The following is a 27,054-nucleotide window of genomic DNA, read 5'->3' as shown; positions in this document are numbered from 1 at the left end:
GGGGCAGAGGAGAGGGAGGGATGAGCCTAGGGGCAGGTGACATTGTGCGGAGATGAGAGCAGGGGAGGGAGAGGGCCATATGGTACCTGGTGGAGGTGCTGCAGCCGGGGGTAACATGGGCCAGACTGGCCTGGGCTGATGCTCCCACACCATACCCCAGATGTGGTAGATCTCCAACCCCTCTGCCTGGCCTGGTGCCCCCATCCGGGGACCGGTCACTCACACCAGCAAGATGTGGAGAGAGCACCCAGGAGGCCAGGACGGAAAATTCCCTCGCTCTCCCAGGCGGTGTTTTCGTCTTTTTAATTAATTGGAGGATAATTACTTTATAATGGCATGTTAGTTTCTGCTGTACATCAAAGTGAATCAGCCGTAAGGACACATCTAGCCCCTCGTTTTAGGATTTCCTTCCCACGTAGGTCACTGTAGAGCTCTGAGGAGCGTTCTCTGCGCTGCACAGTAGGTTCTCAATAGTTATCTGTTTTATACATTATATACCAACAGTGCATATATGTCAATCCCAATCTCCCAATTCTCCCGGGCAGCGTTAACCCACAGGGGTTAACTGACCCTGGACCTGACAGACCCTCGGGATCAGGGTTCCCGCTACCAAAAGGGCACACAAAGCCCTGCCCAGTGGGTTCTCAGAACTGCAGATGGTGATGGATCTTGTGATTTTGGCAACAACGAAGGCTGAGAGGCGCTAGGAGGTACCGCTTTCTTGGCCTTCACCCTCATGGATCCTCAGGACTTCTGGAGAGCTTTCTGCCTGCAGGTAAACCCAGACTACACCTTGTATCTCCATGGGGTGTCAGTCATTAGTGACTTTAGACTTGTGCTGACTGATGCATGGCCACCGGCCACACAGGGTTACTGAGCAGTGGCGATGTGACCAGTCTGAACTGAGACACGCTGTAAGTGTAAAATACATGCTGGGTGGTGAAGACACTACCAAAATCAATGTGAACTATCTCATTAATAAAAATTATCTCATTATTAAACAAACATTAATTACATTACTTTTTAAACAAATTTTTTTTATATGGACCATTTTAAAAGTCTCTATTGAATTTGTTACAACATTTCTTCTGTTACACATCTTGGTTTTTTGGCCACAAGGCAGGTGGGATTTTAGCTTCGGGACCAGGGATCAAACCCACTCCCTCTGCATTGGAAGGTGAAGTCTTAACTACAGGACTGCTGGGGAAGTCCCTACATTACTTTCTATTGATGGTATTCTGGATTTGTTGGGTTCAATAAAATATGTTATAAAAATTAACATCACTTGTTTCTTTTTTCTTTTTAAATATGGCAGCTAAGAAATTTAAGTCTGAATTTGGCAATGAGTTCATGATCTGAGCCACTGTCAGCTCCTGGTCTTGTTTTTGCTGACTATATAGAGCTTCTCCATCTTTGGCTGCAAAGAATATAATCAGTCTGATTTTGGTGTTGACCATCTGGTGATATCCATGTGTAGAGTCTTCTCTTGTGTTGTTGGAAGAGGGTGTTTGCTATGACCAGTGCATTCCAAAGGAGATCAGTCCTGGGTGTTCATTGGAAGGACTGATGCTAAAGCTGAAACTCCAATACTTTGGCCACCTCATGCAAAAAGTTGACTCACTGGAAAAGACCTTGATGCTGGGAGGGATTGGGGGCAGGAGGAGAAGGGGACAACAGAGGATGAGATGGCTGGATGGTATCACTGACTCGATGGACATGAGTTTGAGTAAACTCTGGGAATTACTGATGGACAGGGAGGCCTGGCATACTGCGATTCATGGGGTTGCAGAGTCAGACACGACTGAGCAACTGAACTGAACTGAAGAAATTTAAAGTTGTATATGTGACTCATTTATATTTCTGCAAGACATCACAGATCTAAAGAGATTCACAGTTTGTTTCTTGGAACCAGGTATAATCCACTCCAGCGTTTCTCTACCTTATCAGAAAGTTATCACGTCTAGTCTAAATCTCAGTGAAGTGAAAGTCACTCAGTCGTGTCCGATTCTTTGCGACCACGTGGACTGTGGCCCGGCAGGCTCCTCCGTTCATGGGACTTTCCAGGCAAGAACACTGGTGTGGGTTGCCATTTCCTTCTCCATGAGATCTGCTTGACCGAGAGATTGACCTCAAGTCTCTTTTGTCTCCTGCATTGGCATTGGTAGGCAGGTGCTTTGCTACTAGCATCATCTGTGCTGTGCTTAACCCCTCAGTCATGTCTGTCTCTTCAAGACCCCGTGAACTGTAGCCCGCCAGAGTCCTCCATTCGTGAGATTCTCCAGGCAAGAATACTGGATGCGGTTGTCACTTCCTTCTCCAGGGGATTTTCCAGACCCAGGAATTGAACCCAGGTCTCCCACATCACGGGCAGACTCTTTACCGTCTGAGCCACCTGGGGATCCCTGTAGCTGTTTTCAAAATCCCCATTCTTTTGTCCAAGCCTCAGTAGACATGGAGATGAACTGGTTCCCACCTCCCTTGTGATAACCTTTGATGTCTTTAAATATCTTTACAGAGTTTCTTTTTAAGAAGAATCTGAGTAGTGCTGTTTCTTATCACCGAGGTTAGAGATGGAGGTGGGGGAGAGTCCATCTGGCACTGTGAAGTCATCCAGTTAAACTCCCTGCCACATAAGGAAATTCTCAGGACATCCTCCTTAGAATGGTTATTCAGAGCTGGACAAACAGCTCCCTCGGGTCTGCAGAGGGTGAGGGCAGCCAGGTCTATTTCAGGCTTTCCACTCTGGCCCTATCAGATCTTCTCAAGACAGGAATGACGCTTTTTCCAGAATTCTCCTGTCCAGCAAGTGTCCCAGGAGGCTGGGCCCGTTTTGAAATTTTTCTTCCTACCTCCTGGAGATCAAACCAGTCAGTCCTAAAGGAAATCAGCCCTGAATATTCATTGGAAGGATTGATGCTGAGGCTGAAGCTCTAATACTTTGGCCAATGAGTTGAAAAGCCAACTCATTGGAAAAGATTCTGATGCTGGGAAAGACTGAGGGCAGAGGAGAAAGGGCCAGCTGAGGATGAGATGGTTAGACAGCATCACTGACTCAATGGACATGTTTGAACAAATTCCGGGAGATAGTGAAAGACAAAGGAGCCAGTCCATGGGGTGGCAAAGAGTTGGACATAACTGAGTGACTGAACACTAATAATTTTCACCCCAAAAAGGGAGATATTACAAAGGCCACCAGTCTAGGACCACTGTTTACACTTCAGGCTAAGATGCTTTCCTCCTATTTTCTAGGTGGCAAAAAACAAGGTATAAGGAGTTCCCTCGTGGCCCACTAGTTAGAATTCCGGGCTTTCACTGCTAAAACCTGGGTTCAAGTCTTGGTCAGGGAATGGAGATCCTGTTAGCCTTGCAGTGCAAACAAAAAACCAAAACATAACAACAACAACAAAAACAAGGCACAGAAAGGCAGAACGCTTGTCTCTGCTGATGAAAGCAGCCTGAGCATGGGATGCGGAGCTCAGACAAACTTGGTCATGTTTTCCGGCTCATTCACTAGCTGGGTGACTTTGGGTGAAGCGCTTCATCTTTTGGAATCACGCCCTCATCTGTAAAACTGAGCTAACGTGTCATCTGCAGGACGGCTGTGAAGTTCGAACGAGAGGCACAATGGCAAACTTGCTAAGAGGGCCTGGAGGCCTGGGTTCACTCGTCTCTAAAATGGGGGCCCTATGGGGCCATTCTCATTGTGTTGGGAGGGTGACGTGGGCTGGTTCATGGAAAGCTTGTGACTCCCTGTCCAACACACAGAATCCTGGGTACCCACCTGCTCCTGTTTGGGAGGTGACGTTCACCTTCACGTGAGTGCTCCTGCACACACACACACACACACACACACACACACACACACTCATACAGGCTCTGACCTAGAGGTTTCTCCCCTCTGCTCTCATAGCACAGCTGGGTCAAACATCTCTTACCTTATTGCTCACACTATTGAAAATTGTTTACTTGTCCATCTTCCCACCAGATATTAGCCTTTATAAGGGCAGAGTCTTTTTCTTTTTTTGGTCTCTTTTCTCTCCCCATTGTCCTTGCTGCCCCACCCCATCCCCACCCAACCCCAAGTCCTTTGCTTGCCTTTTATCTGTGGGAAACGTTAGTCAAAGAATAAGTTTAACCAGAGAAATGAGAAATGTGGAAACAAAGGAAAATAGTCAAAGGAGACTAACGAATAATGTGGTCACTAAGCACAGTCTAGGACTTCTAGTTCCTTCTCAAGGGCTATGGATAATATTCTGAGCCATATCCTATGAGCTGCTTTGTAGATACGGAAGGCCCAGGTGGAAGAAGTTAACTACATGATAATCAGACTGCACCCACAACTTGAACTGCCACAATTCTGAGAACTGGCCTCAAAGAAATGGATACAAACCGACTCGGGAACCGAAGTTTAACTGTACTGAAAACAATCAAGATGACGCCAGTTAGACCACTGACAACCAATTTCAAGATGCCGGTCAAAGCTGACTGTGCTATTTCTGCACCGAGCCCTATCCCTCTGTCTATAAAAGCTCTTGCCCCACTGATTGCCAGTGGTGGGGGAGTTGGCCTTGGACAGACTTCCGTTCTCCCAGCTTTGCCCCTAGTTGCAGGCATCTGAAATAAAGCAAACTTTCCTTTCCACCAGCCTGGCCTGTTTACTGGCTTTTGAGCCCCAAGTAGCTGGACCCAACACATCTTTCAGTAACACTTTTACACACAGTCTGCTGACTGAATTGTCTGGCAGGACCCCAGGACCCAGGAGGAACCATGCTACTGTCTCTGAGGATTCAGGTACTGGGACACCAGCTTGCTGAGCATCCCACCCTCTCTTTCCATTTGCAGAATCTGCTGAGGGCCATCAGCTGTCTCTCCAGACCCCATTTTCCTGGCACCGTGGGACTCATTTGCCAGACCTTCTAACCTCTCCCCTCCCTGGGCTCTGCATTCCAATCTTGATCCTGCAACTGCCCTCAGGGAATCTGGCAAAGATGTTTACCTCCGCTTGAACATCCTGGACGTCGCATGTCTGGTGGGGGTGAAGAGGGAGCTTGGAATCCTGCTTTGCCTTCCCTCTGGCCTCAGCCCGTCTCCCCCTAGCCCCACGTGCCCATCTTGTGTTTATGACTTCCTTTCCTGCTCCCATCTCCCTCCACCTCCTCTTTCTCCTCGCCCAAGCTTCGGACTTGCCCTGGGCGGCAGGTATCACTCTAGTGACACTCCTGCTAAAGAAGCCACTGCCCAGGGAGCTTGTCGTGTTGTCTCGTGCCAGGACTCAGTGACCGTAAAGTGGGAGTCATGCTGGGCAAGGGGGAGCCACATGTCCTGACTCTGCCTTGGAATCTGTACTATATTGAGATGCAGCAGCTTGGGGCCTTTTGGGAAGGTCTGTCCTGGGAAGTGCAGAGTGTGTGTTACCCGAGATGCACCTAAGACAGGCAAGTCTGTGAAGAGCCATGGAAACCACTAGACATAATGACAAGCAGGCTACAGCAATGAGCTATCCCAGGTAATGAGAAGAGAAGGTGGTATGGTTCAGGGGACAGCCTGAACCAGGAGAAGCTTGGAGGTGGACGAGACGCAGGACGGTGAAGGGCTTGACCTAGCAGGTAATCGGAGGATGGAGATGGGAGGCCAGTGCATCTCGGGAGGCCAGGGATGGGGCCGGGCAGCCTGTGCAGAGGTCGGTGGTTCCGACTTGGCATCCCAGAGCAGTGGTGGGACGTTCTGAGGCGCTGCAATGACATGGGTCAGCTCTGCAACCCGGCAGTTGAGATGAAGACTGAAGGTCACGGTTGGCTGCTCTGAGACTCCCCAAGGGGCCCCCAGCCTCACGGGCCCCAGCTCTGCTTCGTGCCCCAGCCGCCCACTTATGAGCCAGAACCTGGCTGAAGGAGAGGGAGGCTGCAGAGGGGAGGGAGGACCCAGGAGTGGCTCTGAGCCTCTGTGCTGGGATCCACTCGTGTCCTGAAGCTGGTGGCACCTAGCAGAGCACAGTGTTTCCTGGATAGGGGTGCAGGGTGTGGATGGGCAGGCTCCAACCCTGCCTCTCTTGGATCTGAGAGAGGAGGTCCTTAAGGTGGGCCCAGGCACCAGGGTCATCACCCCCAGAGGCTTTGGAGGACTCCACATCTGTGAGTGGATGTGGGAGGGCCGGGGTAGGGGTGACGCCTGTGGCTGTGGGCCGGCTAGGTTGAGGATGGCCTTGAAGAATCCTTAGAACCAGGAGGACCTGTGGAGCCCCATGGCCCAGTGGGATTCAGGAATTCCAGAAGCCTGGCCTCTGCATCTCTGACTTGTGATGGACCAGAGGGCCTGACAGTGCCACCGGCAGGAAGGAGGCCGCTGTCCAGAGAGCAGAGCAAGAGGGTGGAGGCTGGAGTGGAGGTCTCGAGGGAGGCCGGCAGCCTGCCTTCAGAGAAGGGGGCTGGGTCTATAAGGCAGGCATCTGTGAAACGCTCCTTACTCTGCTCCCTGGGCTTCAACTTCTGGCCAGAGAGGATGAGGTTTTCTTCTCTCTCCCACCCCCCTAAAACTTCACATTAACCCACTAAGTGTCCCCTGGGCTTCTCTTACTGGGGTGACAAAACCCAGGCATGATCGGGAAGTAGTCCAAGAAGCAGAATGACCTCAGGGCCCTGGAGCCTGGGGTGCACCAGGAGGGCAGAGACCGCCTGACTTGTGTCCCTGGGCCTCAGTTTACCACCCAAACCCTTGTTTCCCAGAACCCGACCTCCTCTGACATGTCAGGATCAAAGGCAAGGAAGGGGCCTCCTCTTCCGGCTCCCATTCCTAATCCAGAGTGAGGAGAACAGGCCCATCCCTAAGCCCCACACTGCCCTAGAACACTCTCCTTCACCCCCTGGCTCCAGGCCTCCCCACCAACCCCACACCATGGTGGGGAGGCAGCCAGGAGAAGGACTGGGGTGTAGAATTGTTGATTTGGAACTGGAAGGAACTTTGGAAATGCTCTATACACATCCTCTTTATTATAATTCTTTTGAACTGAGATGACTTTCACATGATATGGACCATCTTAAAGTTTATCATCCAGAGGCATCTCGTTCATTTGTCTTGTTGTGCAGCCAGCATGTCTGTGTAGTTCCAAAACGTTCTCATCCCCTGAGAGAAAACTCTGCACCAGTGAAGCACTCAGCACACTCCCCAGTGCCTGGCCCCATCGATTCATCTTTGTTTCTAAGGAATTGCCTACTCTGGACACTTTCTAGAAATTGAATTGAATGGTACGCTCCCTTTTGTGCCTGGCATTTCCCATTCAGCATTCAAGTTTCATCCACATTGTTGCTTGTGTCAGTGTGTCTGACGCCTTAGGCTGATTCATCTTCCACTGTTTTACTTCTTTGATTCTATAGGTAATGATTGACAGTTGCATGTATGGAGGTCACTTTGCAGGTTTGTCACTTGTTTCTTTTATTTATTCCACTTATTTCTTTAATCTATTTTAAAAAGTTATTTATTTATATTTATTTTTGGCTGTGCTGGGTCTTCATTGCTGCATGGCTTCTCTCTAGCCGTGGCGAGTGGGGGTTACTGCCCAGTTGCAGTGTGCTGGCTTCTCATTACAGTGGCTTCTCTTATTGCAGAGCACAGGCTCTGGGGCCCATTGGCATCAGTTTGTGGCACGTGGGCTTCAGTAGTTGCAGTTCCCGGGCTCTAGAGCACAGGCTTAATGATTGTGGCACACGAGCTTGGTTGCTCCGAGGCATGTGGGATCTTCCGGGACCAGGGATCAAACCTGTGTCTCCTGCTTTGACAGGCAGATTCTTAACCACTGAGTCACCAAGGAAGCCCTATTCCACTTATTTTTGCCCTAGTGGTTCCCACCGTGCAGAGGAGGAAGCTGAGAGCCTGGGGGGAACAAGGACTCTCTTAGAGGGCGCTCATCTGTGAGCGGCTAGACCAGGGCTCGAGCCCTGGTGATATTTGATTCCCAGGTGCCTCCTGATTCCCACAGGCTTGAGACAAGTGGGCAAAGAGGGCAGGGGGCAGAGAAGCCAAGAGAAACCAGCTGGGGAAGGTCACTGACGTGGGGGTGTAACGTGGGCGAGGGGAGGGGAGGTGGGCCCCTGGTGCAGCTCTCCCTCTCCAGCCCTTCCTGCCCACTCTCCACCCAGCCGGGCAGCACCCTTCTGACCCATGCACTTTGCCTGCCTCCCCCACCTCCAGTGCGAAACCTGAGGCCCTGGGGTGAGCACGGGCCCCAAGGTGTGGCTCTGGGGGAACTGCTTCCACTTTTACCTTAAATCTCCACTTTGTTCTTGTCCTTCCGCCGAGGCCTGGTCAGCCTTCCTCAGACCCAGCTCTCCCCCCTCCAGCACAGCCTTGGCCCGACCTCTGCTCCCCCAAACCCTGTGTGGGACCCATAACCCAGCAGGGTGCCTTCCGGCCTCTGTCCAGACTTCAGATGGTCCAGGGAGGGCTGGAACAGAGGTTGTTTTTGCCTAAGAAGCTTCCTGGGTCCTGCCCAATCCCATGGGTTGTGAGAGGGGAGGTAACTCATCGTCCACATCCTCTCCCCCCACCACACACACATACACACACATACAGAGACACACAAGCACACATGGATACACACAGAGACACACACAACACACAAACACACAGAGATATACATACAGAGACACAGACATACACAGGTGTACACACAGTGACACACACACAGATATACACACAGAGATATACATACAGAGACACACACACACAGATGTACACACAGAGATATACATACAGAGACACACACACAGATATACACACAGAGATATACATACAGAGACACAGACACACACAGTGACACACACACACAGATATACACACAGATGTACACACAGAGACAAACAAACACACACAGATATACACACAGAAACACACGCACAGACACATAGACACACACAAGCACAGACACACACACAAACACACAGAGATATACACACAGAGACACACACACATAGATATACGTACAGAGACACAGACACACACAGATATACACACAGATATACATACAGAGACACACACACACAGATGTACACACAGACACACACACAGATGTACACACAGACACACACACACAGATATACACACAGAGATATACATACAGAGACACACACACAGATATACATACAGAGACACAGACACACACAGATATACACACAGTGACACACACACAGATATACATACAGAGACACAGACACACACAGATATACACACAGTGACACACAGATATACACACAGATATACATACAGAGACACAGACACACACAGATGTACACACAGAGACACACACATACACACAGAGATATACACACAGTGACACACACACACAGATATACACACATATATACACACAGAAACACACACAGATATATACACAGAGACACACACACAGACACATAGACACACACACGCACAGACACACACACAAACACACATAGATATACACACAGAGACACACACACACAGACACATAGACACACACACGCACAGACACACACACAAACACACATAGATATACACACAGAGACACAGACACACACACAGACACAGATACACACACACAGACACAGACACGCACAGACACAGACATGCACAGACACAGACACACACACAGACACAGACACACACACAGACACATAGATACAGTCAGACACAGAAACACAGATACACAGATACACACAGACATACACGGACACACAGATACACACACAGACATACACACACAGGCACACACACACAGACACAGAAAGACACACAGACATACACACACAGGCACACACACACAGACACAGAAAGACACACAGACATACACACACACAGACACACACACATACACCACAGATACACACACACAGACCACAGACACACACAGATACACACACACAGGCACACACACACACACACACACACACACAAGCACAGGCACACACCGCTTCTCCCCAGGAACTGGATTCTCCTTTGCTCTCCCCAGTCCTCCCACCTGCCTTGAGCAGTCGCTCCAAGGAGGACAGAACAGATGAGAATTTCGGTAGAGTCTCCAGAAGCCAGGGTACAGATGAAGCTGGGGAGGGTGGTGGAGAGGCTTTGTCTGCATAAGCCTGAGTCCTTTGGCACCCGAGACTTCCTGCTGAAGGTGCGTGGGGTGAGGACACCACAGCTGGGGGCTCCGTGTGCCCACCATGGAGCCCACACACCTGGAGGCGCTCCTACAGGTGTCCAGGTCTCCTCACTGAGGTCCTGCCAGAACGGGCCCTGGAGAGAGAGTGGAGGGGCAAGGCCACCCGGCTCTCCAGCAGGGTTTGGTAGTTCCTCACCAGGTCCTGGCTCAGAGGCGCGCTGGGCAGCAAGGCCAGCCTGGCCGTCTGCTCCCGGTAGTGAGGCAGCGGGTTTGGGCAGGGCCAGCTCCTGGCCAGATCATTGGGAAGTGGGTTGGGCATGAGCTGGAGGCCCCCGGACTCATACCTTCTACCAGCTGAGAAGTGCCGGTACCTGTTGGGGGAAAGGTGCAGAGAGGACAGAGGTCAAAAGGGAGACTCAGGGGACAGATGGGGAGGTGATGCTGTCAGCCATCAGTCCATGAGGACCCCTTCCAGCTCTCTGCCCACCTGGACGCGGACCTGCACCCTGCATGTATGTTTGGATGTTAGGCTGGTGACATCATGCTATGTGGTTGGTCAGCCTTCCACCCTGTGGTCTGTGAGGGACTCGTTCAGATTCTAGCTATCCTTTAAGCCCTCCCATCTCCACCAATGCCGTACTCCTTGTCCTCAAGGTGAACACCACAATTACAGAAGACCTTCCCGCTCTGACCCGCCGCCCTCTGGCCCTGGTCTGCAGACCTGCAGTGTTCAGTTCTGTCTTGGGAAGTCCACTTTTCACACAACAGAGTAAAATACAGGGCTTCCCTGGTGGCTCAGTGGTAAAGAATGCAGGAGGCGTAAGAGTTGCGGGTTTGATCCCTGGGTCCGGGAGATACCTTGGAGAAGGGCATGGCAACCCACTCCAGTATTCTTGCCTGGAGAATCCCACAGACAGAGGAGCCTGGCGGACTACGGTCCATGGGGTCACAAAGAGTTGGACACGACTGAACAACTAATCCTTTCACTCTGCCTCTGGATATATTGATAATTGACGTCCCTGCGACATCCACTGTCTGTCTCACGCTTTGGGTACTTGGAGGGTGTGGGCTGGCATTGAGAGCCGTCTTTGCACACGTGTGCAGCGGTACCTGCCTTTTGGAAGCTCCTGGAGGGCAGGGACTGAATGACATGTCTCTGTATCCCCAGGGCCTGGCAGGTGTAAAGCACACAGCTGGATCCCCTAAGTCATCAAGCCCCTCCCGTGCTGTGGTCCCCTGGCCTCCACCCACCCCCTCCAGCTACGTTCAGACAGAGTGTGGTTTTCAGGACGTGGGAGGAAGGGAAGGCATCAGAAAGAGGAATGGGAGAGGGAGGGGTCACCTGGACACAGGTGGGCTCCCTGACGAGGGAGCTCCTCTTACTTCTTGGAGGCCTTGGGGGGAAGGATGTTGCCATGGGTGTCGAGAGGGGGTGCCCTCACTTCACTCCTCAGTTTGAGTTTCTCCGCCTCTTGGAGTTCCTTCACCGTCCTGAGGATCACCTGTTTCCTCCTGTTCACGTCCAGGAAGATCGGAGTACAGGAGATGAAGGTCAGGAAGCTGTTCTGACCCAGCCAGGAGGGAGGGGGCACAGGGGGCTCTGCTGGGGGCTGGCGGTGGGCCCTGGAGTCCGTCAGCCATCGCCAGACGTTGCTGTCGTAGGGCTTGTCGGGCCTGGAGGGGAAGGTGGCCGGCAGACGCCCGACATCCAGCCAGGTGTGGAAGCCCCAGGTGTGCTGGGCTGTGTCCTTCCAGGGGCAGGCCAGTCGCTGATGCACCTTGGCCTTCATCTCCGTGTAGGGTGGCGGCTTCAGGGCCAGCTGGTGGTAGGCTTGCTGGGTGAAGCCGGGTAGCTCCTTGGGCTCCCTGGGGAGGAGGAACTCGCGTTGGGCCCACGTGCACGGGGTCGGGAGGGTCTCATGGGCGTGGACCATCTGGGGAGAGACAAGGGAGTCTGGGGTGCTCTGCCTCTCCTCAACAGAGAAGACCAGCTGCCAGCCCCCTCTGGACACGGGTTCTCATCAGGACCTGGTGGCCTGGTCAGGGAGTGCTTCTGCCCCTGCCCTCGAAGTGCGTGGCCACTCTGTGTGATTCACATGCAACTTCATCAGTCTTTCTCTTTCCATCTATCAGGTTTTGGCTTTGATTCCAGCCTCCTTCCTCAACCGACATGTTCCCACTCCTCACTCGGGCTTCACCCCTCCTCCCATACTGGGTCCCCATTCCTGCCTGGGGCCTAGGGCTTCTCGTCAGAAACTGCTGCTTTCAAGCAGAGTGTGGAAGGGAAATGGTTCTCCAGGGGATGGGCCAGGGCTTTTCTGTCCCAGCTCCTCCCCTCCCCGGCTTCTCTGACTGCTGCTTCCCCCTCACTCCTCACTGAGATACAAGCAAGTGCAGGAAGCATCAGATGGGGTTCCTTCCTCCCCTTTCTCCTCCTTGCCCCCATGAAACAAACTAGCAAAGATGTACTTGACATGTTGCTAAACCCTTATCCACATCTCATGTAACCCTCGCAGGCTTCCCTCGCGGCTCAGATGGTAAAGAATCTGCCTGCAATACAGGAGACCCAGGTTCAATTGCTGTGTTGGGAAGATCCCCTGGAGAAGGGCATGGCAACCCACTCCAGTATTCTTGCCTGGAGAATTCCATGGACAGAGGAGCCTGGCGGGCTACAGTCCATGGGGCCGAAGAGAGTTGGACACGATTGAGCGGCTTTCTTTCATGTAACCCTCACAGCCTTCGAGCAAGTGCTACTGTTCCATCTTAAAGATGCTAAAAGCAAGGCACAGGAGGGTGAAGAGCTCACCCGCAGCGCTAAGCAAGGATGGTGGAGTCAGGCCCCAGACTGTGCTGCTTGGGACCCCCATGTTTCCCCAAAATGCCTCTCCTTCCCTCTGGCCCCAAGAACTTTTCTATTTCCAAAACCTTATCCATTTCTTGGGCCCAGTCCACTGAGTAAAGTCCACACCAACACCCCATGGGGAGGGTCTGAGAGGTCATGATCAGACATCCCCTCTCTCCTCTGAGCCCCGTGTTCACAGGGTCACAGGATGACAGTTCATGTGCCAGGAGCTCCGCTGCCCAGGGGAGAGCACGGTCCATCCCAGGGTGGGGACAGCCCCTCAGCCTGCAGGATGTAGAAGGCTGCTGCAGATATGTGTCCCTGCCTCCTACCTTCAAGAAAGTTTCTCTCACTTGGGATGGGTCGTCCAGCCCTCTGGGTGGTCTTTGCAGATGGCTGGCCATTTTTCTGGGCTCCCCAGCAGCACAGGCAGCTTTGTAGGGAAGACTTTCTTGGCAGCATTGTTTGCTGCTGGGGTTGCTATGGCGATGCTTCCTGGGTGGCAACGCAGGGAGGAGGCCCTTACCTCTCCCTGGGAGGGCTCACCTGTCCTTTGGTACCTGGCTGCCTTTCAGGTGAGGGATAGAACTTGTAACAGGAGCTGCTTCAGGGGTGGGACTTCTTGCTGGGAAGGCAGGGGGAGAAAGGCAAGGGTCACTGGCTCCCAGGCCCCTCAACAGCCCGTCCTTCCCTAACGTTGGGGGTGGGGGGTTGCTGGGTAGGCCTTTCTTTTAGGGAACACTCTCTGAAAGGCCCAAATTCCTCCAGCAGGTTGAGAGATCACAAAAAGAGGCCGGCTGTGAAGGAGCAGCTGACTGCTGAGTTAGAGGAGGTACCAGGGTGGGGGTGGGGGATGGGCAGAGTGCAGTGACCAGGCTGAAGCCCTCTGCACTCTCCTTCCAGGGCTCCGTGTCACCTTCAGGCCTTGCATCTTCCCCATCACCAGGTTCGCTGTCACCCACTTTCCTTCCCAGCCCCTCCTCACGCCACAGGGACCAGACACCAGCACGCACAGACCAGCATGTGCCCTTGGGCTTTATTGGGTAGGTAGTTACAGTAGTGTTCTGGAGCCGGGGCCTGTGTGTGCGGTCAGCAGGGACCCAGGGCGGCTCTCTATGAGGCGGTGGTGCCAGCTAAGGTGGGCGGGCAGGCAGGCCAGTACCGCGGGCAGGCAGGCTGGCCTCCATCTCCTGTCGGGTCTCTCTGGCATGATTAGGCTCCTCATCAGAGAAAAGTCTCTTGGGCACGTGGGGGCAGCCACTCTGGGTCAGGTACCTCCCACCCCCACCTCAACTCTCAACCCATAAGAGCCCCCTCTACCAGGATTTCTTCGTGCAGGAAAGCTGACTTGGAAATGGGGGCTGGTGGGAGGGAAGGGCAGTGAGAGGCACCCTGGCAGGCAGACCCGCTCCTCTGGGCACCTGCCGTGAGGCACTCTCGAGGGAGGGGCCCTGAAGGAACCGTGCATTGTAGCCCTCCCACCTCCAGGAGCCAAAAGCAAGGAACAGAAGCAAACTGGAACCCCCACCCCATCATCCTACCCCTCTTCTGGCAGTCTCCAGATAATGATCTAAGAAGATAGGCTTATGTTTATAATTAGAGGATAATTTGGAGCATATACACTATTTACAAGGGCCACCTTGCATTGAGCAGGGAAGGTCGGGGGGGGGGCGTTGTCGGGCACAGATGCCAACAGTCTGGGGGCCCCTCCTCCCTTCTCACCCTTGTTTCTGCTGTTCCCACTCTCAGATCCTGATAGGGAGTTGGGGGCACAGATACCAGCCCCCAGGACCTTGCTGCTTGCAGAAGGCCCAAGGGTGGCTCAGACAGGGCGCCTGCTGTAGCATCACCAGTCCGGGGAGTGGGGCGCTGGGCGAGCGGACGGCCCCCGCCTACTGTCCTCGCAGAGGACTTGGAAGGCCTGCCCCCAAGCGCCTGGAGGGCAAGCAGATGGCTTGAGGGACAGGCAGGAGCCCTGCCTCTACCGCAGGTCAGGAATGCACTGAGTCCAGCTAACACTGCCAGGGCCCAGCAGGTCCTCCTCCAGACCGGGGAAGCTGATGTCCAGCAGGATTTTGCTGAGGCTGTCGTTCATCGTGTCTAGGATCAGGCCCTCGGTCAGAGAGCGGTTGGCCGATAGGCTGGCCACCTGTGGCTCGGGGGAACCCGGCTTGGGGACCTCCATGTCAGAGGGTGGGCAGCTGCTGAAGGGGTCAGTGGCGAGGTCAAAGGGTTCGGAATTGAGGAGCTCTCGGGGGGAGTCAAAGAGGGGGATGCTTTTCAGCGGAGTGGCACTGAGATCCGCGAGCTCCAGGGAGTCCGGCAAGGGGCCAAAGGCACCCTGGGGGATTCGTACGGGGCTGAAGTCGAGCCCCCCCACTTTGGCTGGGGGTGTGAGCCTCCAGGACTCAGGGGTCATGGGGAGGGCAGATTTGCTGGGGGTGGAGGAGGTGGGCAGCATCTCCTTAATGGGTGTCTTAAAGGGGCCTCCGTCCTCTGGGTGAGAGCCGAGCTGGCAGGTAGGCTGCGGGGGCCCTGCCAGGGCTGGTTGGGGAGCCCCTGGGCCCTCAGAGAGGAGCAGCTCGGGCTCGTCCAGGCGGGGTGGCATGAGGTGCTGTTTCCTCCGAGACCGGCTCATCTCCCGCCCCTCCCTGCGTTTGATCACCAGCAGGTCAGAGACACGGCGGGCGGGGGACCTGGACCCAGTGCTGGAGGCCTTCTTGGGCCTGGGGGTTGGGGAGCAGGACGAGTCCTCCCAGGAGTGGGAGGACTCCTCCTTGACCGATGGGCAGGGTGAAGGCCACTCTTCCAGGGGCGGGCTCTCGACCTTGATGGGCCTCCCTAGATGTGGCGTCTCCTCCCCAGGCTGGACGTCTTCCTCCTTGATGGAAGGGACAGGAAGCAGAGGCGACAGTCCTTCTGTGAGGAGCAGCTTCTCTTCCGTCACCGGTCCTGCTGTGGGCAGAGGGGCCGCCCCCTCGTCCGCTAGCAGCACCTGGAAGGGAAGCAGGACACGCTGAAAGGGAGCCCCGCAGAGTCCATCAGGCACTGGGGGTACACAAGCTTATCGCTGAGACGAATGTCTTGCTGGTTTGGTGCTGATCCTCTTGTCTTCAAAGTCTTGAAGGCTATTAAATATGAGACTGTGTGATGAAGGTGGTAGTTCAATTCTGGGGGTAAAAGAGCATTTTCTATGGGTGCTGGATGCACCCATCCAAGAGAAAATAAAAGGGATGTCTGTTTCATACAAGGCCTTAAACAGGAAAACTAAAATCATTCAAATCCTGAAAGGCAATCTAGGAGAGTATGTCTACAATCTGAGGGTGAGCAGCGGGGCTAAACCAAGACTGGAACCCCAGAAGCTGTAAAAGAGAAGAGAGACATATTTGACTATATAAAAATATAAATCTAACTGTGGCAAGAGAGATCATAAAGTTAAGAAGCAAATAAGAGGAGTAAAAAATATCTGAAAAGACAAGTTACGAACTTATTAACAAAACCCTGTAAGAAGGCAGGCCATGACTGTAAATAAGCATCTCATAGTGAACGATTCCAAGTGACCAAACATGGTGAGCAGCTGCTGACGTACCTGTAAGCAGAAGATGAAATGAAACAAGCAAGTATCCTTAACACACTGGACATGGGCAAGTATTGAAAAGAGTGATGATACCAATTGCCGGCAAACATACGTCTTGTTGGTATGTATGTGAATTATCACAGATTTTTCTTAAAATCAATCTTGCAGTATTTAATAAACTTTAAAACACTTGCCCCCTCAGCAATCTCATGTCTTGCTCTCTACCCACAGAAATAAAAGCACCAGCAAGAAAGATACTTGCAAAGGTATTTATTACAATGGTAGTCATAGGGCAAAAAAAGCCAGAAAAAATGTGCCCATGAAAGCGGAATGGTTATGGCAAAGCCACACCATGGACTACTATGTGCCATTAAGAAATAGTGAATAAGGAGCTTCCCTGGTGATCCAGTGGTTAAGAATCCACCTTCCAGTGCAGGGGACTTGGGTTCAATCCCTTGTTGGGGAGCCAAAATCCCACATCCCTTGAGGCCAAAAAACCAAAACATAAAATAGAAGCAATATTGTAACATTCAATAAAGGACTTTAAAAAAAATGATCCACATCCCCCAAAAAAATAATCTTAAAAAAAAAAGTGAATGAGAACAATGCCAAGTGACTGGAAGAATTTCCATGGGGCAGAAAATGTGTGTAATACGATCCCACTGTCAAGGCTCTGTGTGGTGTGTGTGTATGTGTAACATGGCTATGATGATCCGTGTATGCATAGCATACTAAGAGCATGAACGAATCACAGGAGAAGGCACGCTAAAACGTCAACATAGATTATCACGGGGAGCAGCAGGGACATGGGGAAGGTGAGGAGAGGCAAAATGAAGGAGAAGAAAAACTGCAAGACTGTACTGTAACAAAAACACTATCCATGCTACAATCACATGAATGCATTTAAGGAAAACTATCTATGCCAGTATGTATACTTTTATGCGTATTAAAGTGATATTTTTTAATTAAAAAACAAAAGTAAACCCAAGTCTCTTTATCTGAAGTTGCAGCTACTTCCATCTCTGAGAAAGGGGCAGAGGGGCCCTTCCTTAATCTGTTACAGGCCAGGTCCTGCTCACAGATTCTTTTCTATACCATGGTGGGGTTGTAACTTGCCCTTCCCAGCCTTCCAGCTCGACCGCTGAGGCTCAGCCAGGAGCAGCTCTCCCCAGGGGACTCTCAGCAACACCAGAAGATGTCCTAACTGTCACACCAGGCGGTGCTCCTGGCATCCAGCAAAGAGACCATGGATGCGGTTGCTAAGCATCCTTCAGGGCACAGGGTGGCACCCTGCCCCCACAAAGCACTGTGTGCTCGGCTGCCTCCGACTCTTTACCACCCCATGGACTATAGCCCACCAGGCTCCTCTATCCATGGGATTTTCCAGGCAAGAACACTGAAGTGGGTTGCCATTTCCTTCTCCAGGGGATCTTCCCACCCAGGGATTGAGCTGGAGGGTCTTACGTCTCCTGCATTGGCAGGCTGGAACTTTACCACTAGCGCCACCTGGGAAGCCCTGAATGTCCGCTGTTTGGAGGTGGAGAAACCCAGGGCGAGACTGTCCAGCCACTCTGCGGTTGTGACGGGGTGCGCCCCAGGGTGTGTCCTTTAGAAGGCCGTCTCCACAGTCTGCTGCCCCGACCTACTTCTTAAGCCTGCTTCCCTAGTAAACTCTTCCTGAACCGTCCCAGCCCATCTGCTATAACAATCACCCTCATCTCAATTCTCACAAACTCATCAGGCACATGTGGGCCTTCCAACAACCACTGCATTGTAAAATTCCTTTTTATTGGAAATTTTTTTTTAAGAATAGTTTATTAGGAGTTTTTCCCTAACAAGTTCCTTTTTGGCTCTTATAACACTATTGCATTTTCCTGTGTATTGATGCCTGGTCTACCCACTAAATTTACGAGCTTCTCAAGGGACATGAAGCAGAGCCCGTCACGGACTGGAGTCTCTCCTCGGAGAAGACCTGAGGCACTGACCTTGGGGGCGATGCGGACTCGCTTGCTGTGGCGGGCAAGCTCTGAGCTCATGAGCGAGGCCGCCAGGGGCAAGGGCACCTTGACTGAGGGCTGCAGCACCAGCGACGGGTTCGCGGGGAACTGGATGGGCACCAGGTACGAGCTGACCCGCGGCAGTAGAGGCTTCATCTTCCGCCCTGGGGGGAACAGGATGGGTCAGGAGCAGGGGCCAGGGCTGGGTCCTCTTCCAGCCCTGGGTTCTTTGCTCTCCTTCCCTGGGCTCCAACCCCCGCATCCGCCCTGCTACGGGTATGCCTGGGGACTGTGCCTCCCCCTGTACTAACGTGCACCCAGGGGGAGCTCGGTTTTGATGGCCACGTTCCGGCGGAGATCAGGGTTTGGCCGTTTCTGCTGCTGTTTGGGACAGAGAGGGAGAGAGACAGACCTGGGTCAGGAGGGCAGGGGGACGGGGTAGGGGATCCCACCAGCTGCTCCGGGACCGGGCACGGAGCAGACCGACCGCCTGGTCCCAGAAAGGTGGCAGCAGAAGCACAGGGCGGCGGACGATCCTCCCACCTCATCCGGGTGTCCTCACCCCCAGGGTGCAAAGCGTGGAGCTCTAGGAGGGCAAAGAAAAGCCAGGTGGAGAAGAGAGAGCAACGGCTGCCCGCCGGGCCTGTGCCGTGCACCTCATCAGCATCTTGCGGTGAGCCTGTGGTGGGTCCCCCTGCCACACGCTGCTCTGCTCAGGCCACCTTGATGAGTCCACGGGAATGGGAAGCGGTGGCAGTCACCAGTGTCCTGATGCCCGGAAGCAGGGCTCTGCGTTCAGGGCTGGCAGGCGCACGGCCACAGGCTCCCGTCTCCGGCTAACACCTTGCCCCTGTCACCGAAGCCATGCTGAGCGTGGAGGGGAAACAAGGCCGAGCCCCGAGCGGGAGGGAAAGAACCTTACTGATTCCGAGTGCTCGGGCGAGTGTGCAGACCCTGGGTCCAGTGGCTGGTGGTAGATGGGCATCGTGGGAGAGAAATGAGACCAAGTTACCACCAGTGCAGCCAAGCTGACCAGATGGGTATACCTATTCCGGATGGACGCCCAGGGCCACCCTCAACTATGGGCTCTCCCGGGAGAGTGGAGGCAGCTAGCGGCAGCCTTGTGGGCACTCTGAAGCCCCAAAGTGATCGCTTCTGATGAGAGATTCTGTAGGCTCCGTTTCTACTCTCCACTGTAAAGATCGGCTTTTTAAAAACCCATGTTTCCCAGACTTTCTAAGAATCACCTGAGATTCTTGCTAAAAATATACTCCTGGGCCCACCCCAGGCCTACTGAATCAGAAGCCCCAAGAGGGGCTTGGGAGGCTATATTTTAAGAAGTATCCTAGGCAGTTCTTATCACAGGGCAGTAGGGGCCACCCTGCCCCGGGAGGTTCCCTTCCTGGAACAGAAAGTCCTCTCTGGGGCCTGGTCTAGCAGAGAAGGTGCTGTTCCTTATGGGCTGGTTGGCCCTTAACTCTGCCCTTAGCAGACAATCTCATCCCAAGGAGGACTAGCTTCTTTCTTATTTTTTGGTGGAGAGGAAAGTTTGCTTTATTTAGGACGCTGGCAACTGGGGGTGGGATGGGGCAGGGGGGGGTGGAAGGATGGATTCCTATCCAAAGGTTGGCTGCCTGCCCCCCCCCTTCCCCACCAAGGACTTGTTTTGTTTTGAGATGGACATCATGACCTCCAGCACTGGCTCTACTTGGACAAAACCGGTACGCTTACCTTAAACACCTGGTCCAGTGTCAGGTAGCGATTGGCACTGGGGTGAATGGTCCAGAAGGAGACCTTGCCGTTGGCAGACGTCTCGCGGACGAACATGTCATGGAGAGAGAGGTTGTGGCGGATGGAGTTCTAAAAACAGAGGACGCCGCTTTGTCAGCTACTCTGGTTTTGGAAGCGCCACCTCCAATGGCCCCCGAGGAGGTCAGCCCCTGGCTTCGTGTCTCATAACCTTGCCTGCTGGCCGCTCTTGGGACTGTCTGCACGGCCGCCGAGGCAACCTGAGCCACCAAGCCAGCTGTCCAGTAGGGAGAGACTGGGGCTGTTCCTGAGGTGGTGATAAAGCAGGGACTTGGACAACTGTCGGGGGCTGGGAAAGATGAGTGAGGCTGCGGCAATAACCGGTAGCCAGAGAGGTGGGGGGAGAAATTACGACGCTGAGGTGCCAGCAGTTAGGACGCGGTGCTCTCACTGCTGGGGCCCGGGTTCAAACCCTGGTCGGGGGACTGAGATCCTGCAAGTCACAAGGTGCAGCAAAAAAATAAAAAAGAAATCAGGAAGCTGGGGAATTTAGTTGAGATGAGAGTGTGAGGCTAAAGAGTTCTGCTGTGACCTAGATGTCCACTGATAGATGAATGGATAAAGAAGTTACAGTACATATACACAGCAGAATATTACTCAGCCATGAAAAGGAACACATCTGAGTCATTTGCAGAGACGTGGATGAACCTAGAGCCTATTATAGAGTGAAGTAAGTCAGAAAGAGAAAAACAAATATCGTATATTAACGTATATATACAGACTCTAGAAAAGTGGTACAGATGAAGCTAGTTGCAGGGCAGGAATAGAGACACAGATGCAGAGAACAGACTAGTGGACATGGTGGGGAAGGGGAGGGTGAGATGAACCGGGAGGGTAGCACTGACATACCTATACCACCCTGTGTAAAACAGACAGCTGGGGGGAAGCTGCTCAACAGCGGCGGGAGGTCAGCTGGGTGCTCTGCGATGAGCGAGAGGGGAGGGCTGGGAGGCCCAAGAGGGAGGAGGGGACATATGTATACAGCCGACTCATGTTGTTGAACGAGAGATACCGACACAATACTGTAAAGCAGCTATGCGCCAATTAAAAATAAGTAAATAAATAAAAACTATAAAAAGACTCCTGCTGTGGGGAAAACAATCCAAAAGCCCCTTGGCTTGGGACGGAGTGTCCGCAGGGCACCTGAGCTGTGGCTATGAGACCTGCATGAGCTATGGCTCCAGGGCATCTGTTTTCCCATGAACATGAGGCAGAGAACATCCCCACCTACTGGAGAAGAGAAGTGACTTTACAGGAGGTCAATCTTGGATCGTGAGGCCCACAGATTATTGGTTTTCTCATTAATGTCTTTTCACAAAGCTATCCAGACACTCTAGCCGCTGTTCAGTGTAGCTCAGAAGTGGGCTCTGAGCATCACTGAAGAGTGTGCATTACCCGGGGAGTGACAGATGAAGTGGCTGCAGGGCTCTTACTGATGGTTTTGCCTGGATTCAGCAGGGTCAAGTCTCAGCCCAAAAGATACGACTATTGCTTATGGTTGTAGCATCGTCGGCACTTAACTCCTCCCCCCGCACCAGACACAGACTACCACTCTTTTGTGTAGACAAAACGACGGGCCTGAGCGACCTAGACTGCGGTTGCTGAGGGACATGGTACCTTCCAGCCTGGCTTGGCGATGTGCTTGAAATAGGGGAAGTGGTCCTCGATCCATGTGTAGATGTCTTTTAGGGTCATGCGCTTCCTCTCTGTGCTATTGATGGCGAACTGTATCATGGCCATGTAGGAGTATGGGGGGCGCTCGGACGCGGAGTCTGGCCAGGCTGCCGATGCTCCGGGGGGCCTCTCCACCTGTGGGCTCTGAGACGCCAAAGGGAAGGAAAAATAGGCCATGAAAGGAGGGGTCACAAGGCCTCCCCTGCCCCACCCCCGCCCCAAGAACACCCTCGAGAGAAAGCTTTTTTCCCATAGACCTGAATAGAAACAAACCCATCTGAGACCACCATTCTATAGAAGAGAACTTGAGGATCAGGAAGGATTTTGGAGACAATCTCATCCAGTCTCTGAACACAGGACCACTTCTCTGTCATTGGTCATTTTGTTGAGAATATTGCCCGGTAATAAAGAGAAGTCCATCCAGTCTTTGCTGGTTGAAAACTTCTCAGGAAAGTCTGGGCTATATTACATCCTTAAAGCACCAATTGTATGTTAAAACTATACCCGTTTTTCAGACCTCAGGGTTGAGGGGCCTAGGTTTTAGTCCAATTCCTGCTCTGATGTGATGAGAATAAACCCATCTCTTTTCAATGTTTGTAGGACAGAAATATTCCCAAAAGTGTGGGGAGACAACGGTCAACAATGCACACATCTGGATAAGTCTGACGCAAAGATCTGATCATCCATATTTAAAAAGATTGAGCTATAACTTCAGGGAATTCCCTGGTGGTCCAGCGGTTAGGACTCTGCTTTTACTACAAGGAGTGTGGGTTCACTCTCTGGTCGGGGAACCAAGATCCTATAAGTTGCGAGGTGCAGCCACAACAAAACCTGAAAAACGGACTCCCTGCTTTGGGAATTCCCTAGAGGTCCAGTGGTTAGGGCTTGGCAATTTCATTGTGTGGCCTGGGTTCGATCCCTGGTCAGGGAACTGTTATAAGATCTCACAAGCCACGAGGCATGGCCCCCTTTCCCCTCAAAAAAACTGAGCCATATCTTTATAAAGTACACAAATTTTAAGTGAACAGCTCAATTTTCACTTATGAACACATCAATGTAAATTTTCCCCTTTAAAAATTAGTGATGGGGGGGCGGAAATTAGTGATGGGACTTCCCTGGCAGTCTAGTGGTCAAGACCCTGCGTTTCCGAGGCAGGAGGCAAGAGTTTGATCTCTGGTGAGAGAAGTAAAACCTCCACATGCTGCCGACAAGGCCAAAAAAAACAAAAAAACAAAAAAAAAACACACCAAACCTGTTGAATGAGGAATTAACGGTATATATAAAGAGTAACCATGAAAAATAAACCCAGGCCACACAAATGGGTCAAATCAATTTTGATTTGAGAGGTATTTAAAATTCACAACTCATTTTATTTGCTGTTAATTTGTCTTCTAATAAAGTGACCTTGTTAAAAATGCTGTACGCCTTTTCCACTGTCAGAATGCCTCTTTAAAGTTCAAGTGGCTTTCTGAACTCAGGCCTCTTCATTAGTCCCTGAATACTAAGTACCTGCTAAGGATAGAGCATTAAACCCAGGGCTGAGAGGGTACAGGGTGAGCCAGAGGAACCTGCCCTCAAGGAAATTTCCCAGATGCTGGGGCGGGGGGAGGGGGGAAGATCCCAGGCAGAAAGGGAGCTCCAAATTATGCAGAACCACACTAAATAAAGTGCTAACATGAAAACCTGGCAATTCTGCTCCACAGCCTGCCGGACCTACTTCCCTTCTTAGAAATTCCCTGCACTGGCTCTGACTGCCCTGCTGGGGGATAGGACAGGACTGTTCGTTCACCTTGGCCTGACTCTGCTCCAGGTGACGATTCTCCTTTTCTTCCACCTCTTGCTTGATGCTGCAGGAGGCCAGCCCGTCAGAAGTCATCTTTCCAAGCCACTGGATGTTGGTCAAGCTGTTGTCCAGGGGGCAGCTGGCTGCCTCACCACCAGCTACAGGGGAGACAACCCAAGATGCCACTTAGCTGCCTGATCCCCTGCCTGGCAGATCCACCGAGACTGGCAGTTAGGTATCACCTCTCCAGGTGATGACTGCAATCTGGGATCACCTCTCCAGGACCTCTGCCTTAAGCAGAGGAAGCGCGCATGCTGAATCTATGGTGCCCTGTTAGGATTTTGGGAGAAATTCAGGAGCACGGCTCAAGTTGCATTTCAACCTGAGCCACTCTGAGCCTCAGAGACTGGTCAAGGCAACCTTACAAAAAGCATGATCGAACATCTCAACAAAGTCAGTCACTTTTCCTTCTTGTGTTTCTCCTTTATTAAGATGGAGAAAGATTCCTACTTCCTTATGTGGTCACTGCAAAGGAGAAACAGAAACAATAAACAAATCCTTTTCCAATATAAAGAAGGCAACAGATGCTGAATTACATTGCAACCCTGTCGACAGGGCCCAAGGATCTGGGTCAAAGTTTCAGGATGAAGGAAGGCAAGACCTTCCCCCAGTTCAGGCAGACACCTGTGTGCCCTAGGTATCAGCATGGTTGACTATGGTCCTTGCATCAGAGAGCTAAGGCTGGCTCCTCCCCCCTTTGCCTTACGGATCACATACCACAGTTCTTCCATCTCTGCCCAGGAAGGGCTCCCGCTGGTCTTGGAAGATTCTCATCCCCAGCTGCAGACTTTGGTCCCAGGGTCTCGGTGATCACTTCCATCCTCTTGGGGTCCTTGCTGGTTCGGGCTTGAGGCTGGGGTCCTGGAGGGGGAGTGGGGGCTCCCCCACAGCTGATGAGGATGAATTTGTTGGGCCCGCTGCTGCCGCTCTCCTTCCCTTTGGCGGTCAGTGCTGTGATGATGCTCTGGATGTTGGCGTTGTTGGGGACGACCACCACTTGGGTGTTGGGCATAGTCGGGTGGTTCAGGATCTTGATCCCAGCTGGAAACTTGCATGGGTTGGGCTGCGCCACCTCCTTGGGGGCCTGCGCTTGAGCAGGCTCTTGTTGGGCAGGGGCCCCCTTCGGCTCCTCCTCTGCTGTGTCACCTGGGGCATTTTGAACAGGAAGGGGCAGCCTCCGTCTTTTGAGAATCAATGGCCGACGGGGGCTGGTTTTCATCATGAATCTGTGCTTTCACTCTCCATTGAGCATCACAAGCGTGGACCCTGGAAAGGGCAAGGGGCAGCGGGATGTCAAAGGTTTGTTAGGCTGAGAAGGAGGTTCTGTTAGGGAGGGGTCTTCCTCATCATGTGACCAGGGGTGTGAACCCACAGGCCCAGGTGAATGCTCCCTGGGCCTCTGCAAAGACCGTGGACTATAAGGAGATGAGTTCTATAGACAAAACTGAAGCAAACAGAAGAAATTCAAAGGGGGAGAGTGGGATATGGTTGGCTGTAGGTCCACAGTCAAGGCTCTGGAAGCTTAAGAATGTTTTTGGAATTCCCTGGCGGTTCAGCTGTTAGGACTCTGCGCTTTCACTGCCAAGGGTGTGGGTTCAATCACTGGCTGGGGAACTGAGATCTGCAAGCCCTGCGGCGTGGCCAAAAAGAATGTCCAGCTACAGAGACAAGCGGAGAAGCTACAAAAATGTGGAAATGTCTCTTCTTGCCTAATCTAAGGTCACTTGCGGTAACTGTCAGGATGAGGACCCTGGACATCTCTGATCCCAGATCCATTCTAGCATAGACCACTTGGTCTGAGCCCACCGAATCAGAGAACAAAGGTGGATTGTACCATTACACTACTGTCATACCACTGAAAAAATCACCTCCCAGTGCACAAGACTTCAGACAGAAGGGAAACTGCTCTACTCAACACCCAGAGTAATGCTGAGGGGTGACATCATTTCATGGACTATTATGCTAGCATTGATCTTAAAAAAAAAGTATATACATTTTTTTCTTTCACAATTTGCAAACTGTTTATACAGCGACATTTTAGTACCTGCACATGCTTATTCATATTTCAACTTTCTAAGCATGTTACCGTCTTAACTTCTCTTCCAGGACCAAGACTGTAATCCTTGTCTCCTGACTAGTGCTGTGCATTAAGGAAGAGTTTTATCTTTTAAAAACTGTGTTTTGTTGCTTTTGACAGATCCATGGCATACTCTACTACTGTGCGATGTTGTGAAATTCTGCTGAAAGGTACTTTGAGAGACAGAGTAACGGTCTGCCTCTTCTTTAGAATATCTGCAATCTCCCTAAAAATGACTGTCACGCTTGTCTGACATTTGCCATCTCCTTAAGAGGTCACAGACCCTCTCCACTCTGCCACCTCCCTTTCCTTTATATCTAGGTTTCCTCTACCTTCAAATCTCAGTTTTACTTCCACCTCCTATCTCTTCCGCCCTCCCTTCCTCCCTCCACCCATCAATCAGTAGATGCTAGTATTTCTTCCTCGCCCCTCCAAAAGATATTTTCCTGGTCTAAAGCGTCTTAATTTTTCCTTCTACTCTGACTAGCTTACTTGCTACCATTGCCAACACTTTCTAGCTCGGAGACTTCCGGAGCAGTTCCGGGGGACTCACCCCCATCCAGACCAGGGCAAGGCTGCGGGGGTCTCCGGAACCCGGAGGAGGGTCCCTGGGACAGGGCGGAGTGGAGACTGGGTTACCTAGAAGGGAGAGCACCTGGGCTCAGGGGAGTGTGCGAGCCGCGGCAACCAGAGCAGTAAGCTTAGAGGGACCCCAGCCTCCGGGGAAAGGCTGGGGGGCTCAGTGGGAGAGGTAGCGGGGTGGGAGGCCGGGAGGCTGGATGCAGCAGCGCGGCGCACCGTCGCCAGTCCCCCCAACCCCCCAGCCGGAGCCAGCCCTCCGCGCCCGCCGGCCCCGGGCCTCCAGCCCGCCGCCCACTCACCTCGCTGCACCGCCGGCTCCCGGCGGCTCGGCGCTGCTCCGACCTGCGGGCCGGGCCGCGACCCCGGCTGCGGGGCGGGGAATCCCGGGATCCCGGCGGGGGAGGGGAGGGGGGGAGGGTGTCCAGGGCCCAGGCCGGGGGTGGGGTCCCGCTCTGGGGCTTTCAGTTTGTTCCGCTGTTTGAAATTGGCGCCGGCGGAGCGTTGCGGTCACGTGACGAGCGTGGCCA

General features: G+C 52.6%; 2 protein-coding genes across 8 annotated transcripts; both read right to left on the bottom strand.

Moving 5' to 3' along the window:
* Positions 1-6,605: 6,605 nt before the first annotated feature.
* Positions 6,606-13,971, bottom strand: TEX52 (testis expressed 52). Of its 2 annotated transcripts, none has more exons than XM_020894865.2 (3): positions 13,301-13,971; positions 11,510-12,060; positions 6,606-10,497 (listed from the first exon to the last, which is right to left on the bottom strand). In XM_020894865.2, the coding sequence occupies exons 1-3, from the start codon at positions 13,370-13,372 to the stop codon at positions 10,215-10,217; spliced, it is 906 nt and encodes a 301-aa protein (XP_020750524.1). In that variant the 5' UTR covers positions 13,373-13,971; the 3' UTR covers positions 6,606-10,214. The 2 variants fall into 2 exon arrangements, with proteins under 2 accessions (XP_020750524.1, XP_070309281.1); XM_070453180.1 differs by having other exon boundaries at positions 10,417-10,497; positions 11,469-12,060; positions 13,301-13,970.
* An 11-nt stretch (positions 13,972-13,982) lies between these two features.
* On the bottom strand, positions 13,983-26,888 carry FOXM1 (forkhead box M1). 6 transcript variants are annotated; one of them, XR_002314125.2, is made up of 10 exons: positions 26,827-26,888; positions 24,586-25,134; positions 23,815-23,966; positions 21,969-22,169; positions 20,274-20,402; positions 19,465-19,509; positions 18,854-18,923; positions 18,531-18,706; positions 14,691-15,963; positions 13,983-14,188 (listed from the first exon to the last, which is right to left on the bottom strand). XR_002314125.2 is itself a non-coding variant. In XM_020894859.2 (9 exons), exons 2-9 carry the CDS (start codon positions 25,088-25,090, stop codon positions 14,950-14,952), a joined length of 2,292 nt encoding a protein of 763 aa, XP_020750518.2. In that variant the 5' UTR covers positions 25,091-25,134; positions 26,827-26,888; the 3' UTR covers positions 13,983-14,949. The 6 variants fall into 6 exon arrangements, 5 of the variants coding, with proteins under 5 accessions (XP_020750518.2, XP_020750520.2, XP_070309279.1 ...); XM_020894859.2 differs by having other exon boundaries at positions 13,983-15,963; XM_020894861.2 differs by having other exon boundaries at positions 13,983-15,963; positions 18,854-18,920.
* Positions 26,889-27,054: the final 166 nt, after the last annotated feature.

This window comes from Odocoileus virginianus, chromosome 23, assembly GCF_023699985.2.
Source record: "Odocoileus virginianus isolate 20LAN1187 ecotype Illinois chromosome 23, Ovbor_1.2, whole genome shotgun sequence".
Taxonomy (NCBI): Eukaryota; Metazoa; Chordata; class Mammalia; order Artiodactyla; family Cervidae; genus Odocoileus; species Odocoileus virginianus.
This window is presented reverse-complemented; position numbering and strand designations above follow the sequence as displayed.

Bases quoted from the DNA above. Each gene is read 5' to 3' on its own strand.
- FOXM1 (XM_020894859.2), bottom strand. From the start codon at position 25,090: ATGATGAAAACCAGCCCCCGTCGGCCATTGATTCTCAAAAGACGGAGG. The intron at 23,967-24,585 runs GTATGTGATCCG...TCTCCCCTGTAG, and splicing joins GCAGAGATGGAAGAACTGTG to CTGGTGGTGAGGCAGCCAGC. The intron at 20,403-21,968 runs GTACCATGTCCC...CTCTGTTTTTAG, and splicing joins TCGCCAAGCCAGGCTGGAAG to AACTCCATCCGCCACAACCT.
- TEX52 (XM_020894865.2), bottom strand. From the start codon at position 13,372: ATGGCCAGCCATCTGCAAAGACCACCCAGAGGGCTGGACGACCCATCC. The intron at 12,061-13,300 runs GTAGGAGGCAGG...GTCTCTCCCCAG, and splicing joins TGAGAGAAACTTTCTTGAAG to ATGGTCCACGCCCATGAGAC. The intron at 10,498-11,509 runs GTAAGAGGAGCT...TTCCCCCAACAG, and splicing joins CCCCCCAAGGCCTCCAAGAA to GTACCGGCACTTCTCAGCTG.